A 16,145-nucleotide genomic window follows, 5' to 3' on the forward strand; every position below is an offset into this window, starting at 1 on the left:
AGAGACCTTGTTCCTTGGCTAAAGAGGGACCGATGACCCAGGCCCAGCCAATCAGCACCGTCCACCTCCCTGGTGAGGATGAATATGTTTTGACCCAATATCGTTCAAGAGGGTTGAATCCCAGGCTGCTGAGAATTTTAGGAAAAGGAATGGTAGAACTTGCTGTGATCACAGGACCTAAGTTGGTTGTTGCTGTGTACCCAAGAAAGCCTCCCTAGAATGAAGAATAAAGTCAATGCAGACAGACGCCATCCCAAGGGATCTGGAGAAATGGATTCCTGCTGGCCAGGTTTAGAGACCATAGGTCTAGCCACATCTGAACACCCACTTTTTTTTTTGTTGTTGTTGTTTATAAGTTAATTTGAACTGGGCATGGTGGCACTTGCCTGTAAGCCCAGTACCTGGGAGGCTGAGACAGGAGGATCAGCAACTTAGTGAGGTCCTCTGCAACTTAGTGAGACCCTGTTTCAAAATTTAAAATAAAATAGGGCTAGGGGTATAGGGGTATAGTATAGCTCAGCGGTATAAAGTCCCTGGTTTTAACTCCTAGTATCAAAAAAATAAAAATGGTAGGGGGTATAGCTTAGATATAGAACATCTCTAGGTTCAATACATACACACACATACACACACACACACAGTCAATTGATCGATTGATTGGTCAATTCGAATCAGGTTTCTATTTGCAGCCATAGGAGCTTTGGTTAATTCAGGAAGAAGCTGTAGATACAGACTAGACAGGCAAGATGCGCGTGGGAAGACGGGAGGGCAGGGTCCAGGGCAGGGATGAAGGGAAAGTCTTAGATTAAGGGGCCGAGGGGAGGGATACAGAAGGAAGATGGAGAGCAAGATGACCAAGCAGGGAAGGGGCAGAAGCAGAGGGCCACCCATCCCTGGGCATAAACAGGCATCCATGTTCCTGGTGATGTAGAAGATGGGGCTATCAGCTGAGACCAAGGGCATTGGAAGGTCAGTGGCAAGATCTTGAGAAAAGAGAAGGTTTGAGGACTTGCGGAGCCAGGGGATTCAGGGGAGATGGCTGGGAAGGTGAGGGGCGGAGCTGAGATGGAAAGGTCTGCCTTTGTGGAGGCTTGGCAGGTTCCCATCACCCAACTTTACTTAGCGGCTAAGCAGCAAAGCTGGCGTTGAAACTTGAGTCTGCTCCAATGCCATTAGCTTTCTGGGGTGTTGGCATCAGCCTTGCAGCCTGGGCAGGGTTGACAGCAGCATCCAAGAAGCTGGATTTAGGTGTAGTAGCACACACCTGTAATTCTAGTACTTGGAGGGCTAAGACAGGAGGATCGCAGGTTGGAGGACAGCCTCAACAATTTAGCGAGGCTCTCAGCAATTTAGTGAGACCCTAAAAAATAAAATAGTGGTGGATGTAGCTCAGGGACAGAATGCCCCTAGATTTTATCCCCAGTACCAAAAACAAAAAAACAAAAGAAAAAGAAAAAATAAGCTAGACTTCATGAATATCCACCCAATAGAAAAGTACTTAAGCCGGGAGTAATGCTGCATGCTTACAATCCCAGCATTCGGGAGGCTGAGACCAGAGGATCACAGCTCGTGAACAGCCTCAGCTATGTAATAAGGCCCTTCACAACTCAGTGAGATCCTGTTTCAAAAATAAAAAAAGACTAAAAAATAGGGGTGGGGGTGTAGCTTGGAGGTACAATGCCCCTGGGTTCCATCCTCGGAACCATAAAAAAAAAAAAAAAAAGAAAGAAAGAAAGAAAGAAAGAAAGAAAGAAAGAAAAGGAAAGAAAAGTACTTAAACTCAAGATGGGAGTAAGGAAAGTTCAAATCCCACATTGATGCAGCTAAATTTTGATAGATGAGAGAAGAAACACTATAGTGGCTAAGAAGATGGGCTTTGAGGCGAAGAAAAAGGATTTAAAATTGGCATTAGGGCTCACTAGTCTTGTGACCGTGGACAGTTATGTAGCTTCTCGGAGCCTTTTCCCTGACAGGGGAGGGGAGGAAACAATATCTCCTGTCTCACGGGGTTCTTGGGCGGATAAAATGAGATTCATAAAATGAAGCTCCTATTCTCCAATAAAAGTAAATTTAATGGGACATATCTGACTCGTGTGTGTGTGTGTGTGTGTGTGTGTGTGTGTGTGTGTGTGTGGTACTGGGGATGCAACCCAGGGGCCTTCTACCTCCAGGCTAAACTCCCAGACCTATTTTTTATTTTTTATTTGGAAACAGGGTCTCACTAAGTTGCTGAGAGCCTCACTAAGTAGCTGAGGCTGGCTTCAAACATGCCTGATCCTCCTGTCTCAGCCTCCCAAGCGCGGGGATTACAAGCGCGCGCCACCACGCCCGGCTCATATCTGACTTATTTTAATGTTATGGTTGTAAACAGTGTTAAGAAAGTCCTGGATCACCAAATGAGGAACCGGTTTGCTTGCCCTGGTTTTGTTATATTATTTGTGTAAGTCACCTTAGGCAAATCTCTGGGCCTTTGTTTGCCCATCTAGAGAATGAAGGATTAAATTGTACATCTAAGGTAATGTTTAAGTTCTTGACTATTATGTTATATTATATTCATTATTGCCAGGCATATCCCAGGAGTTACACACTCCCTCTCAGTGTGCAATCTTCCCTTCTACCATTTCATTCAAACTGTCAGCTTCTCTTCCAAGGGACAACTCAAAGTCACACGCCTGGCAAGTGATTTAGAAACTTCTCTTGAACCTGCCAATTCCAAATATCTAAAGGGAATCTGGTTTGATCTGCAGTTTTTGTTGTGGTTGTTTTGGGGTGGTGGTGGTACTGGGGATTGAACCCAGGGATATTCTACCTCTGAGCTATACCCTCAGCCCCCTCCTTTTTTGTTTTGAAACAGGGTCTTTCTAGGTTGCCGAAGTCTTCCTAAGTTGCTGAGGCTGGCCTCAAACCTGCAATCTTCCTGTCTTGGCCTTCCAAGTACTAAGATAACAGGCGTGTGCCACCATGCCCAGCTGGTCTGCAGTGTTAATGGGTTCTTCATAGGGGTATGGTAGGAAACTAGATGGAAAAAGAAAGACAGACAGATAGACAGACAAACAGACAGACAGACAGCTAGATAGAGAGACAGCTTCCAGGCCGCATGTCCTAAATGACTCAGGGCTATTTGTAAGTTGCTATATGAATGTAGCCTAATGTTCACATTAAGATCTCTGCAAACTGCAGACTCTAGACTCCCAAAAGAACCACTCAAACTGAGTGCTTCTCCTCCAGCACCCCCTTTCTGATGCTGCCCTGCGCACTTTCAAAGGTTACTTGAAATCTGCTGTCTTCTGCAGCGTCCAAAGCAAAGCCTTAAAGAACTAGGGAGATCTGCAGTTCTTCAGACCCTGCCAGTGAACTGCAAAAGGTACAGTTAGACTACTTGCTTGTTGGAATCTTTTTAAAATTTTAAATCATTCAAATAACCAGGATACTCAGTCTTTTTCTGTTATGTAATAAACAGTGGCAGGAAATGAAGATGGCGTTCTCTTTCTCTCCTGTTAGCATGACCAGAGAACCTTACCGAGTTTGTTTTTTCTTTCTTTCTTTGCTGGAGATTCTTTCATTCGATGCTGGAGATTGCCAGAGCAATCGTTCTTCCTTTCGTTGCTGGAGATTGAACCAGGGGCATTTTACCTCTGAGCTACACCCTCCAGCTCTATTTTATTTTATTTTTTTATTTGAAAAGAGGGGTTTACTAAGTTGCCAAGGCTGGCTTTGAACCTGCGATCCTCCTGTCTCATTTTCCCAAGTAGCTTTTTTTTTTCTTTTTTTTTTTGTGTGTACTAGGGATGGAACCCAGGGGCATTGCACCTCTGAGCTACACTCCCAGCCCTATTATTTTAGTCATTTTTAATTTTGAAACAGGGTCTCACTGAGTTGCAAAGGGCCTCGCTAAGTAGCTGAGGCTGTTTGCAAACAGTGATCCTCCGATCTCAGCCTCCCGAATGCTGGGATTACAAGCGTGCGCCACCATGCCTGGCTCCAAGTAGCTTTTGAGTTCTTCTAATAATCTTTTCATGCATATCTGACAGTGCTGAGTCCAGGGTTCAAGTCCTAGCTCTGCCACCTGCTAGAGCTTGAGCAAATGGCTTAACCTTTCCAAGCTCCCCCCACCCCTTCATCTATAACACGCGATAATAACACCTACCTCGCAGGGCTGCAAGAATCCAATGACGTAATGCCTGGAAGACACTTAAAACACTGCCTGGCACAGGCAAGAACTCAATATATACAACCTGTCTGAATGGTACAGGTTTTAGGAGAATTATTTTAAATCACAATTTTCAAACAGCTATTGTTCTCTTGAGTATTCGGTACTATGGGGGAGTTTAAGTTCAGTGTTTCAATAAATCACACGGAGTAAAAGTTAGATCCCTTTCTTAAGCCTTAAATTTGGAGTTTTTAACGTCAAACAAAGGTTATACTTTCTGGCTTCAATTCAGAAATGTCAGCACATCAAACACACACCTTTAGACACACACAGAGACGCTTACTCATACAGTGTAAAGGGCAATTGGGTTTGGAGGAGACTATCACACGAGCACAAACGCAGCTCATTAAAGCAGAACTTGAAGCTTCTGACCCGAGCTACATAAACAATGCTTTCAGATGACAGAATTACCGAGAAACCAAGTCCTGGGAGTCTTGAGTTCATTTCCGGAGAAGTTCAGTGTTTAGACTCTCAGAGAATACGGGCCACAGTATATGACTGGCTAACTTACAGAGTAGTTTGGAGATGATATGAAAGTAGAGTGGGGCAGACAAAGGGGCTTTGCATTCTTAGCTGGCAAGACTTCCAGGCTTTCCTGATGCGCAGATGCCTCGAAATTAGGAGGATTTGTGTAAAGTGAAGATAAAAATAAGTAACAAGAGCAGAAATGATTAGAATCAGTCTGTCGTACAGGTGTGAGGCCTGGCACACGGGCTGGAGAGGAAGGAGGGATGGAGGTGGGGTGGGAGAGGCTGATCCTGTCTCTAAGGCCTGGGTGGTTGCTCTCGGGACAATGCGAGGGGCAGGGAAAGAGGCTCTTTAGAATGTCTACGTCTCAGACAGAACTGACAATCAGATCGGTCATATTTTAGAGCAACCGATGATCAGACTGATCCTAGTTTCCAAGACTGACAGAACCATATTTTCCAGTGGGCAGATCACTGTAGACACACTCTAGCACTTGAGATTCCCTGGGCCGTAGCGGGGTGGGCGTCCATGCGGTCTACTTGACCTTCACCTCCCTCTCCACTTCCTGCTCCCATGCTGCATGCTGGGTAAGCTGATCCAAGGGCTGCTCCCTCGGGGCAGCTGAAGCCCCAACCTGGATTCCTTTCACGGAAAGGCCTGCATTAGCACATTCCTTGGAGCCTCTCGGAGGAAGGGCGACAGGACTTTGCCAAGGCAATTTATGATACTACAGAATGTCACTGACATCTCAATCAGGCATTTTGATTTTAACATACCCACTAGCAAGTTTTATCCCATGACGCCAGAGAACCATGCACTGCAAATTTTGCAATCAAACATGCAAAGTGCCAATAGACAAACTGGCACGGCCTCATGCACGTGCTACCTACTCAAGCATGGCAACACTGGAGGCCAGATCTCATGGGTACTGGGGACATCTCTGCTCACAGCCTCGGCACCTGCAATCTCCTAGACTGTCATGCTCTTCACACTGACAGACGGAGAACAACCCGTGGCACAAATGTGGCCCACACGATGCCCTGCAAGCCAGTGCTCCAGACCTCAGAGTTTTCCTGACCACCCAGTTCACTGGTTCATCTGCTCTAGCAGGACCAAACTCTGGGCCACCATGCTTTATACTTCAGCAGTTATGTGGTCTGAATGAATTTGTGTTCACCCATTCCTTCCCTCCTTAAGGGGCACGTGCTGAGAGCCAGGAACAGGGGAGGGGCTACCAAACTAATGCATGCGTATCTATGTTCATAGCTGCACAATTCAGCATTGCCAAACTATGGAACCAGCCAAGATGTCCATCAACAGAGGAATGGATTACAAATGTTCCATCTGGTCCACCACCTCTAGCCTGGAGTAGTGGGAGGGCCTTGCAACTGGCTCCCCTGATTTCACCCTGCTGCTTCAGCAACCAGGGTGATCCTTTTATTTTATTTTATTTTTTATTGGTGCATTGTAGTCATACATCTTAATGGAGTACAAGATGGTAGAAGCATACAAGCACACACAAGAATCTCAACTGAGAGCCAACAGAATGGGAGAAGATTTCCACCACCTACTCCTCCGATAGAGGAGTAATATCTGGAATATACAGAGAACGCAAGAAACTGAGCACTAAGAAAGCAAATAACCCAATGAAAAAAATGGGCAAGTGAACTAAATAGACACTTCATGAAAGAAGAAATTCAAATGGCCAATAAATGCATAAGAAAATGCTCAACATCACTGGCAATCAGAGAGATGGAAATCAAAACCACCCCGAGATTTCACCTCACTCCAACTAGAATGGCCATCATTCAAAACACAAACACAACAAACACTGGCGAGGATGTGGAGAGGTGGGGACTCTAATGTATTGTTGGTGGGATTGAAAATTAGTGCAACCACTCTGGAAAACAGTATAGAGGATCCTCAACAGAATGGGAATGAACTTACCAGATGATCCAGCAATACCATTTCTGGGTATCTACCCAAAAGAATGGAAACCGAACTACCAAACTAATGCATGCGTATCTATGTTCATAGCTGCACAATTCAGCATTGCCAAACTATGGAACCAGCCAAGATGTCCATCAACAGAGGAATGGATTACAAAACTGTGGGATATGTACACAATGGAATTTTACTCAGCCATAAAGGATGATCCTTTAAAAAAATAGCGTCAGACTGCTATTTCTCTGCTCAAGAATTGAAGTAAAAGCCAAGGGTCCTGGGGGCACTGCGCCCTCCCGCGGCCTCTCTGGTCTCATCACCCTTTACTCTTTCTGTTGCCCACTCGGTTCAGTCATCTCAACATCTTGCTCAATGCATTATATATTTCGCTTTCTTCTATGTTTATTATTCGCCCCTCCCTCCAGTTGTTATTATTTATACTGCCGCATGCCCAGCACAGTCCTAACCTCACCACCAGCTGAATGAACTACTCAGCACCTGCGACGTCCCCACTGGAGGACAAAACCCGCATGTGCCTCCTTCCCCCATCCCTGCACCCCCAGACGCCCAAGAGAAGGTATGGAGACTACCACCTCCCTACCCTGACACGTGGCCTGCGGTGTGCCATTAGCAACGGGTCACCAGAGCACCGTGTATGGAGCCTTATACGCCCCTCCACTGTGGCCCTGGCCCTACACAGGGTCTACCTGTCACACGCTGTGCTATAGACGACAGGACCTGCCATTCAACTGGCGGCCCATTGTGCCCTCCGGTACCTTGCTCTGCCCCTGTGGCAAAAACTGGGCTCTAGGGAGCTTGTGAGACATGTAGGATCTTAAGCCCTGCTGCAGACCAGCTGACTCAGAATCGACATTTTTACAGGATACTCGGGGGATTTGTACACGCATGTTAAAGCTGAGGATGCTCTGCAGGGCGACAGTGTGGCACCGGGAGCATGGGCCTGGCCATGGAAGAGTGTGGGAATCTGCAGGCCTCTCCACCCAGAGCCCCATGATCAACGCACTGCACCTTCAGATCCCTTACTGGCACCTGGCACGCTCTACCCGGCACACACTGCGCAACCTCATGAGACCAGTTGGCAGCTCAGCAGCAAATTACAGCCCTTTATAAACAGGGTAGTAACTTACGCAACAACCTGTTCACTGGAGACACCCTGCTGCACATAAGAAAAATTGTGCACTCTAATGCACATCCCCGAAAGAATCCGTAGGTCCCAGCGCGACGTGCGGCACAGAGTCCTGGTTTATGGCCATTCACTCATTGACTCAGTAAAAATTCACGTGCTCCTGTTATGTGCTAAACTTACCCTAGGGACTGGGATTTGACACCCTAAGAATGGCAATCTTATGGCCTTGTCAAAAAGGCAGATGTTCCATCAAGCATGTAATTGCAACAGGCTATGAGCTTGTTGATGGGATGGCAGCAGATTCCTACTCAGGAATCAAGAAGGGCTTCTCCGAGGAGGTGACGTTCTACTGATGGGAGGGACAGGCAAGCCACCAGGAGGGGAATGGAGGATCCATGGAAAGGGCTCTGGGCATCCCTGGCAGGTGGCTCTGCACATACGAAGTGGCCAAGGGGGAGGAGATGCCCAGTGCTTGGGGGACTGGGAGAAGCCCCGAACTACTGGTTTGGGGAGTCAGGAGCTGAGCAGGAGAGGGACAGAAGCCTGGCCCTGGAAGACCTCCAAAGCCATCTATCAGCCAGGCATGGTGGCACACACCTGTAATCCCAGTACTTGGGAGGCTGAGACAGGAGAATCCCAAGTTTGAGACCAGCTTCAGCAACTTAGTGAGACTCTCAGCAACCTAGTAAGACCCTGTTTCAAAATAAAACATAAAAAAGGGCTGGAGTGTAGCTCAGAGGTAGAGTGTCCCTGGGTTCAATATCCAGTACTACATATACAAAAAAAAAAAAAAAGGCATCCATGCCCAGGGACAATGGACACAATCCTGGGTCCCAGGAAGCCATCAGCAGAGTTTTAAACAAAAGATCAACACAATTGGATGCATATTTTTAAAATTACTTTGCACCCTACAATAATGCATGGAAGCTCGTGTCCTTCAACACCTTTTCAAACAGTGCTCTGCAAACAGTTCCTTGCCACAATAATAGACGGTACTGAGAACAACTTTAAAAACCCACTTAAAGTGATTTTAATGAACCTCCAATAATAGCACCCTTCACTGATGTTTGAATGTAATCCTCTGTTATTGCCCCTTGTTTTTTTCTCTCCCCACACGATTTAATAGCATGCGTGAATCAGAAACACTGACGGATGCATGCGTGCCTTTTAATATCCTACAAGGCACGTAAAACTCTGCACAACGCACCATAGGCCTTTGGAAACCGGCAGACAGATACGAAGGGGTGGGGAAGGGAAAATGTCAAATCTTGGAATGGGGGTGGGGCTAAAGGCTTGCATCTGCAATATAAAATTATAGGAGCCAGTCAAGTCAAATAAATGGGTGGGTGATCTATCCCTTATTATTACAATCAGCCCGCCTCTCTTTAGGTTCCATATTCATACATTCAGTCAACTGTGGATTAAACATGATCAAGGATAATATCATTTATTAAACCTTTGATAAGTTATATCTGTACTGAACATGTACAGGTGTGTGTGTGTGTGTGTGTGTGTGTGTGTGTGTGGTGTGCTGGGGATGGAACCCAGGGGCATTCTATCTCTGAGCGATACCCCCAGCCCGTTTTTTATTCTTTATTTTTGAAACAGGGCCTCATTAAGTTACAAAGGGCCTCACTGAGTAGCTGAGGCTGGCCCCGAACTGGGATCCTCCTGTCTAAGTACTGGGATTACAAGCATGTGCCACCATGCCCAGTTTACAGATTTTTTTATATCATTCTTTCCTAAACAATACAGTAAAATAACTATTTACATAGCATTGACATTGTATTAGGTACTATAGGTAACCTAGAGATGACAGAAAATGTATGGGAAGAGGTCCATGGATTTTGGTATCCATAAAGGCCTTTGAAACCAATCCCCCACAGATACCAAGGGACTATAGTTCTAATTCAGCCCACAAAGAACAAGGGCAGGGTCTGTTTCTGCCTATGCAAATAACCAAATATCTTGAAGTATCCAGCCTAGTCTAGTTACAGTACTTTGGGTATTTTTGTTTTTGTTTTTTGGTACCTGAGATTAAACCCAGAGGTGTTCTACCTCTGAGCTATATTCACAGTCCTTTTTGTTTTGAAACAGCCTCAGCAACTCACTAAGTTGTCTTGAACCCGTGATTCTCCTGTCTCAGCCTCCTAAGTACCAGGATTATAGGTGTGCACTAGCGCGCCTGACTGGTTACTGTATTTTGAAAGTCATTGTTATATCTGTAAGAGGGAATTGAGGACATCCGTCAGTTGGAAATGCTATCAAATGCAGCACAGTTGAAGGGTCTTGTTGACAATAAATACTCCCTGTAATCGTCTTATATTATCAATAATAACGATAGCTACCTTTTCCTGAGCCCCTTCTATGAGCCAGGTATGAGCCAGTCCTTTTGTGTTCATTATACCTCAGCAGGGATATTCACAATCGTTCCTCAGCCAGGATGGACTCTGGTTGTCAATAACCAGCACGAATGGGAGCTAACTAAATGTCACCGTGATTGAAGTCCTCATTACCCCAGAGATTCCAAACCCATGGTCCACCGGCAACATATGGGTCATAGACACATTTTATTTGCCCTGAACTCTGTTTAATTTTTAAACATCTGTGGCTGATGTATTAAGAAATAGTGAGATTTCATCTAAGAAATCCTGTTCCGGCTTCTCATGAAGCCATGCTGAGCCTGCATCCCGCAGAGCGGACTGCCTGAGCGGAACCCCAGCGGTGCCTTTATCTCGCTCACCAGCTCTCCAGCTGGTCTCTGGCCCTGGCGCTCCTTCTTCTAACTCACCATCCCTTTCCCTTCCTTCTGCATTACCTGCCCGGCCTCCGAAGGTCTCTGCATCTGTATTCTATCCCAGAATCCAACACCCCTTTTGCAGACTGGAGAGAGCAGCAGTGTCTTCGGTTTAAGGAGGGGATCCTCCCTGCTGCCTTCCTCTGGCCTCTTCTCCCTTCCCTGCCCAGGCTTTCAATGCTAAGCTCCACGGCAGGCAGGCCCTATCAACGTGGAGCCCTCATCAGATCACTGAGGGCCCCCACGAGGGTTTCCAGTTCAGAAGGTCTAGGGTGGGGGGCCCTCGAAATTCATTCCTAATGTTCATTCCACTTTGAAAACAACTGGCCTACAACTCCAGACTGAGCCACCAGGTTCAACGCCGGTGGGTATGGGAGAGCCTGCATCTTTCCTCCGGCTAAGTAAGAAAAGGTCCCCATTAGACCTCATAAATAGCCACACAGAAACCTAATGGGTCAGTCGGCCATGGTGGCGCAGGATTATAATCCCAGTACTTGGGAGGCTGAGACTGGAGGATGGCAGGTTCAAGGCCAGCCTCAGCAACTTAGCAAGGGCCTCCACAATTTAGTGAGACCCCGTTTCAAAAATAAAATAAGGATGTGGGTGTAGCTTAGAGATAAAATGCCCCTGGACTCAATCCCCAGCACCAAAAGATAAAATCAAGAGACCAAATGGGTCATATGTTCCAATTTTTGAGGGCAGCTTTTGGTCTTTCCCAATGATTTGTTAAAGGTGGTGAATCTGCCAAGGACTTGCAGGGCCGTCCCCAACCCAAAGTGTGCATGTGGATATTATCTTAAGGAATAGCACCAGCTGGACCCAGTGTTGACCTGCCCCTCAAAGATCCTGCACAAGAGACATTAATTAACTATTGCATCACACCACTGACAACAATGATGTCAACTGTCTTTGATTGAGCACCTGTCACGTACCAGGCACAGTCTGAGTGCTTTGTGCATTATAAGGATCCTCTGGTGTAGAAACTGTCATCATTGCTATGATAAAGAGGATGGGGTGGTATATCAGAGAGAAGAACCGACTGGTCCAAATTAAGTAGCTCTAGAATAATCCAGAGATTCACTCACTGTTCACTGAGAGTCAAACACTATTAGAGATATTTTCTGAATCCTTTGTCTGTATTACTATTATATTTGGTTCTGGAGATCAAACCCAGAGGCATTCTACTTTCAAGCTGCACTTCACCCTGCTTTGGCCCTTTTTATTTTTTATTTTGAAATAGGGTCTTCCTAAGTTCCGGAGGTTGTCCTTGAACCTAAAATCATCCTGTCTGTAGCCTCCCGAGTACTGGCATGTGCCACCATACACAGCGTATTTGTGTTTTAAGATGGTTATTGATGACCTACAGAACCATCTGGAAGTAACATCACAGGGAACATATTTTCAGGAAGAGATGGGGTAAAAAATTAGCTTGGACACCACAGATTTAAGAGTATAAGCCAGCCAAGTGTGGTGGTGCACACCTGTATCCCAGTATTTGGGAGGCTAAGACAAGATGATCGCAAGTTCAAGAGCAGCCTCAGTAAGTTAGTGAGACTCTGAGCAGTCTAGCAAGACCCTGTTTCAAAATAAAAATGTACAAAGGGCTGAGGGTATACTCAGAGGTTGAATGCTCCTGAGTTGAAACTCCATAACACAAACACAGAGGCCAATACCTGGAAAAGTCTGAAAGTTGCTCTATAGGGAGAGGGTTTCTCATGGTAGCTCTGGGGAGGCTGATTTGACATCATTTTGTAAGTGTGAAACATTGAGAAGAGCCAGAGTGGACCAAGCTGACTCTCATAGACCTGGCTTGCCAACACCCAGAGGATCCAGACAGAAATGGAGCCGGCCCCTCAAGGATGCTATGGAGCTGTGCTCGAACCATTTAGAGTGAGGGGAAGGCATAGCACCAGGGAATATGAGCACTACCCGGGAATTCTCTATATGCCCTCTGCCCCCCAGGCCCTTCGGCATGTCTTCAATGGAGTCGGACCATCTGGACTCTAGATCTTCCCTTCATCAGGCCCTGGCTGAGTGACCTCGGACACAACACAGGACCTCTCTGAGCTTCTATTTCTTCTTGTAGAACACAGAACAGGTGCACCTGCCTCAGCAGGCGGTCACGAGAACTGAATCTGCTGCTGTACGTGAGGTGCTTAAGATGGCTCCTCGCACATAATACGTGCTCAAGAAATTAACAATTACAGGTGCAAAATCACTACCATTATCACCTTCTTCCTCCTAACACCAAGACCCTCACAGCTTTAAGCTCCAATGGCAATATTTATGTTCACTTTTCAGGCTCAGCCAGGAGTTTTACAACGTGTAATAAAGTCACCAGGTCTGAGCTCTACTTAATTTAAGAAAGAAAGATCCTCCCAGCAAAATCACAGTTCTGATTAATTCCAGGGAAAACCCCTCCTCCAGGTTGCTGACAAGGCCTCCCCACTGTGCCTTTGAGGATGGAAGCCCTCCCGTGGGCACACAGGCATGGGGGATGTGCAGCTTTTATCCATCCCTTCATTATAAAAGTCATCTCAAAGCCCTCTCTACACCCCAAGTCCCCAGGAGGGGGTCAGCTTCAGCTTCAATCTCTTTTGCCTTGGGGAGGGCCTGGATGGTGAACGGGCTCTTATTTACTGACTCAGATGTAGTAGCGGATGTTTCTGAATTAAATTTAAATACCGTTGAGATAAACAACGTGACCTTTGTGAAGTCAGTCTAAAGAGAACATGACACAGTTGAACCAAAGAAAGGAGGGAACCATTACAGTCTTTATCACAGTCCAGAAGGGGATGGGGACTCTGCTCACCAGGGAACCATTCCCCCAAAGTTGTCAGCTGAAAGTTACAATCATGGAGTCCATAGCACAGAAACTCAATAGGAATCGTCGTTCTGTTATTTACCTAGGCCCGGGCTGTGTGGATGGAATGAATACTCCACATCTATAACCGCGAGGTGGGGGGACTGGGTGCAGAAGTGTTGAGGACCTGCAGATATTCTAATGGCCGCAGGGACCTGTCCCCTCAGAGAGCAGGACATGCCCAGTGGGCAGGAGAAAGAGTGTACTGTGCGCGAGTACCCGGAAGCTGGAGAGAAGGCTTACTTACAGCTTTGGGTTTATACGGAGGTTGAATCTCTTTGCGTTCAAGTTTCTCCCAATCGATATACCGGAAAAATGCATGCTCCTTGATGTCGCGTTCCCCCTCGGGGCCACAACCCAGACGTTTGCCTGGGTGTTTGGTCATCAGCTTCAAGGGAAAGAAAAAAAAAAAAAAAAAAAACACCGAATTGAACACATTTCAGAGGAAGAAATATGAGACACTCAGGAATTATTATTCCAATGATATAGGAAAGAAAGCACAGAGGAGAATCTCAACTAATTTTTATTTTTTGTTTTTCACACCAGTGATAATTTCCTAGAGCCAGGTGTGGTAGCATGCATCTGGAATCCCAGTACTTGGGAGACTGAGACAGGAGGATCACAGATTTGAGACCACTTTCAGCAGCACCTTAGCAAGTCTCTCTGCAACCTAGTAAGGCTCTGTTTCAAAACAAAAAACATAAAAAGAACTGAGGGCTGTGACTTAGAGGTAGAATCCCTGGGTTCAATGCCCAGTACCATAAAAAAATTATTTTCCTAGACAGGTCTTGGTAGGAGAGGGTCCCACAGCAGCATCCACTGCTGCTCACCCCAGAGTGAGCTCCCTTATGGTTCATCAAACCAAAGCCCAAATGTGGCCCTGAACCTCAAGTTAGGAATGCCTCAGGACCCGTACTGGCTCAAGAAAGAGCTTTATGCAAATTATTGGTGCATTTAATGAGGAGAGTTTCAATATCTTCGACCCCCCCCCCTCGCCCCACCATGAGAAAACTGACATTTGACCAAGGCGAAGGCTGCGTTCATGCCGCGACTATTTGCATTTCTCATCGAACACTTGTGGAGATGACAAAACCGAACAAAACCTTAGTCCACTGGACCCAAGTTTCAAGTAATTACTTTCAGAAAGCTCATTAAATAGTCAAAAACCTAGCCCTGCTCATTTCCCCGGATCGCACATTCTACTAAACTCCGTGGAGGATTCTTTGGTGTTCTGTTTAAATTACTTAATTATCAAAACTCTCCATCTTCGGGTCTCTGAGCCAGTGAGAAATACCAAGATGAATAGATGCTCTGAGATGCAGCCAGACAGGCTTCCTCTTCTAAATGAATTCAAAGCAGCAAGGAAACATCTCTGATCTCCAGCCTTCAGCAAGCACAAGGAGAGCAAAGATGGAGGTGCTGGGGATTCCACAAAAAGAAGTCGGCCAGAGGGCATCAGAAGAGGAAACCCAAGCAATCGGACACACGAGCCTGAGATGCTTCCCAGAGCTGACGTGACCCCAAATATTTTGCCCGGGGTTACGGAAGAAGGATGAACCCAGAAATTTATACTTAACGCTGTTGGGCATTTGGTTCGGCCTGTTTTCTGCTTATGAGATATCTGGTGATCACATACATAAGCACATACTTTCCATATATACTTTACCTTCCAAGGGAGAAGAATAAATGGACACTTATGTTCTAAGCTACTTCTTTATTTATGGGCATAAACTATTTGATTGTCATAATAACCACATGAGGTGAATGTGTTTTTTCCCCCTTTAAAAGACAAGGAATATTGAGGTCCAGAGAGGTTAAGCTGGGATTGGGTCCCACCTCTGTCCAGCTACAAAATTTAGGCTTTTAAGAGTAACGGAGCCAGGCATGATGGATGCATAAGGAATGCTTGTAATACCAGTTCTTGGGAGGTTAAGACAGGAGGATCGCAGATTCACAACCAGCCTCAGCTACTTATGAGGCCTCTGAAACTTAGTGAGACCATGTTTCAAAATAATGAATAAAATGTAGGGCTGCGTGTGTAGCTCGGAGATAGAATGCCCCTGGGTTAAATCCCTGGTACTGCAAAGAGAAAAAAAAAAAAGAGTAATGGAATCTGGGTGTGATGGCACATGCCTGTAATCCCAGGACTTGGGAAGCTGAGACAGGAGGATCTCAGGATGGAGGCCGGTTGAGACTTAGTGAGGCTCTCTGCAATTTAGCAAGACCCTGTTTCAAAATAAAATGGAGCTGGGGACATATGCTCAGAGGTAGCATGCCCCTGGCTTCCATCCCTCATACCACAAAGAGAGAGAGAGGGCAGAGAAAGAGACAGAGAGTGACTAATGGGTTAGTGGCTTGCCTGTGGCTTCCCCAGGAATATTTAGAGTCTGGCTTGGTTAGGAAAGGTTGATAGAAGGCAAGAAAATTGAGTCAAGCCTTAACATTTGTGCAGGATTTGGATAGGAAGAAAGAAAGGGCCAGGAGGTCTTGGTAGCTCAGAAAACAATAATATCAATCGTGGTTTCTGGGTGCTGAGCACGGCATACATGCACAGCCTCTGAGCTAAAGGCTTCCAGCCATGATGTATAATTCTGGCATCTTTGCAAAAGCACCCCGAGGCTTTGGCAACTACTTTCCCCATTTCTCAGACAAAGATGTTGGGTCCAGAGAAGTAAGCTCATCTGTGTGAGGTCACAGCCAAGGAGGGCACCGCGGG

General features: G+C 46.1%; 1 protein-coding gene across 2 annotated transcripts in view; it reads right to left on the minus strand.

The window, feature by feature from the left end:
* Window positions 1-16,145, minus strand: part of PRKCB (protein kinase C beta) — a gene marked incomplete at both ends in the record, with an annotated part of 354,426 nt that overhangs the window by 17,924 nt on the left and 320,357 nt on the right. For both annotated transcript variants that reach the window (XM_080702806.1, XM_080702805.1), the window contains one exon: window positions 13,677-13,817. In XM_080702806.1, the coding sequence (XP_080558932.1) occupies window positions 13,677-13,817 (141 nt within the window). The remainder of the gene's footprint in view (window positions 1-13,676; window positions 13,818-16,145) is intronic.

This window comes from Muscardinus avellanarius, assembly GCF_963383645.1.
Source record: "Muscardinus avellanarius genome assembly, chromosome: 10".
Classification (NCBI taxonomy): Eukaryota; Metazoa; Chordata; class Mammalia; order Rodentia; family Gliridae; genus Muscardinus; species Muscardinus avellanarius.